Source organism: Tupaia chinensis, unplaced genomic scaffold (assembly GCF_000334495.1).
Source record: "Tupaia chinensis unplaced genomic scaffold, TupChi_1.0 Scaffold000516_1, whole genome shotgun sequence".
In the NCBI taxonomy this organism is placed as follows: Eukaryota; Metazoa; Chordata; class Mammalia; order Scandentia; family Tupaiidae; genus Tupaia; species Tupaia belangeri.
Genome location: NW_006160029.1, coordinates 786,864 through 789,201, shown reverse-complemented (window position 1 = coordinate 789,201; position 2,338 = coordinate 786,864). Strand labels below are relative to the sequence as shown.

The 2,338-nt window shown below is 53.0% G+C and overlaps 1 protein-coding gene across 1 annotated transcript in view; it reads right to left on the bottom strand.

Moving 5' to 3' along the window:
* SHISAL2B (shisa like 2B) overlaps positions 1–2,029 on the bottom strand; it is a 24,412-nt gene extending 22,383 nt beyond the window's left edge. The window contains exon 1 of the mRNA XM_006156833.2: positions 1,421–2,029. Coding sequence (XP_006156895.1) covers positions 1,421–1,611 — 191 coding nt within the window. The 5' untranslated portion in view covers positions 1,612–2,029. The remainder of the gene's footprint in view (positions 1–1,420) is intronic.
* Between the last annotated feature and the right edge of the window lie 309 nt (positions 2,030–2,338).

Here is a 2,338-nt window from a genome sequence, read left to right as displayed (position 1 = left end):
TGCTGAACGTTACTTGGAGTTACCAGTCTCTCTTGGAGATGCTTCTGCCATTAGTAATACCTCCAAAGACCCAGAAACGGGTTACTATGTTATTTTTCAAAAGACCAGATAATCTCAGTCCAATGCTGATTTTCCCCCCAAAATAATCCACTAAGAATAGCAACTTTTATTGTCTGACATTTTGCCCCACTCCAGAATGATACAACTTTGTAAGTTAAACTTACTTGAAGATAGGTACTCCTTTTGAGACTTTAATAACCTTTAGTCATCTGTAGTATATTTGGCATATATATCAAATTCTGGACCACGCTAGGAGATTGGAAGAACTAATACCCTACCTTTTACTAGCAGAATATTTTCCATGTGTGTGTGTGTTCTAGACATAAGCTAATTAGCTTGGAAAAAGCAATGTAAGGTGGGGTGAGGAGGAGTTCTTATAGTCTTGGGACCCTGTTCACTCTCCAGGCAAAATGAGAGAATCAAGGTCAAAATTTGCAATCCATTAGGGTGGATGGGGAGAGGGAAACACTTCATAATAAAAATATTTGAGGAAGTGCTACTTGGAATGAGTAAAATTGTGATCAGAGGAAAAAAGAAATGAGAAAGGCTCCACCTTAGGAACCCTCTTCCCTTCCCAGCAATGACCAGATGGCTCAGGTGTAGAGAAAAGTGGTGTCCTGCAAAGGTTTACAGAGGAGAGGTGTCCTGGAAAGGTTCTATGGAGCGAGTAATTATTGCTACTGAACCTCTACCTCTCTGTGATGTCTCTTCAATTCAACTGGGGGCCTTCAGACCATCTGGAAAGGGCAAGCATTTATATATATAAAGCGCAGTTACTTGGGCGCTCCCACTTCAACACACACACACACTCGCCCACAGGTACTTTTTAATATTATTAATTCAGCCAATTCCTTTATACTCCCAGCACAACTTAAAATACTCTGCCCCTTGGCTAATACCTTTACGCGAATCCTTATAGGAGGCTCCCTTCTAGTCAAATGTACCAAATGACCAAACCAAAGAAAGGAATTGCAGGCGCCCCTTAAGTGATCTGCCTGTTCTCTCTTTACCCACAGGGTCGCCTGCCTGGGACGGTCCGGCCAGAGAGGAACCCAGCGGGAAAGGCCAGGGCGGGCCCGGATGCTTCCTGGGCTCAGAGCCCGCGCTCTCCTGCACGCGCCTCGCCTTGGTTCGGGCTCCAGGCTCCGGTCTCCCCGGTCAGTCCCCTGCCGGGGCCAGGTTTCTCTCCTTTTTGCCTGGGGACCGGCTTTCTCCCGGACGGACCTGGCCAGAGCAGGTCCAAGGATGCGGTCGGTCTCCTGTCCCCGGAGTGGCACTGCTCGGTGTGGAACAGCTCGTCGCCACCCGAGACCCGCACGCGCGCTCCCTGCCCTGCCCTGCCCTACCCTGCCCTGCCCACCTGAGGCTCCACATGTAGCTGTGCTTGTAGGGGAAGTAGCTGCCCGGCTCGCTGCAGCAGTACTTGAGGTCGGCGAAGCCACAGCAGTAGAGGAGCGCGGCGCCCTCGCCGCGGCGGGGGCACTGGAAGGGCTCCACGAAGCTGTGGTTGAGGCTGTAGTAGCCGGAGCACAGCCGGCTGGCCTCGCTCATTGCGGGCGGCTGTCTTGGGGAGCACGCGAGGCTCCTATCTGCCCTCGGACCACGCGGGTCCCGCAGCCTCGGCGCTCGCCTGGAGGACCTGGGTCCGGCTGCCTGGGCGCTCAGCCTCGGCGCGCCCCCTCTGCTCCCTCTCCCCCCGGTCCTCCGGGTGTCCGGGCGCTCCTCTCGCCTCTCGCTCTCTCGCTCTCGCTACTGAATGGTCCTGTCATCTGCCGGTCTTGGCCCTCCACCTCTTCTCCCGCTCGCGTCCTCTGCTATCTTCGCGCTCTGCGGACTCGCCTCTACTCCCCTCTACCTTCCCGCTCTCCATCAACTGCCTGGAGACCTCTGCGCCTTCACTCCTTGCCAGGAGAGATTTTGCCCGAGGGAAAAGTGGAGGTCTCGGGCTCGTTGGCAATCCGGACAAATACAGCCCGAGTCACAGTTCTGTCTGGTCAGGGACGGGGCAGGTGGGTTCCCAGGAAACAGAAAATGGCTAGCGGAGCCTTCACCAGCCAGAAGCCTTTGACCAGGAGTAAGGAGCTGAATGAACAGGCAGCTGAACTACTAGTGAGGAGGTGTTGGTGTTTTCTTCTCTTTGGGAAGTGTGCATGAACATTAACATCGGCCAGTTTTAAAATCAAAACCACATTTTCTCCAAACACTAACCACAGGTGTTTTTAAAACATGCTACAGTTGCACTCTGTGTGCAGCTGAAGAAACTAGAAAAGGAAGGAGA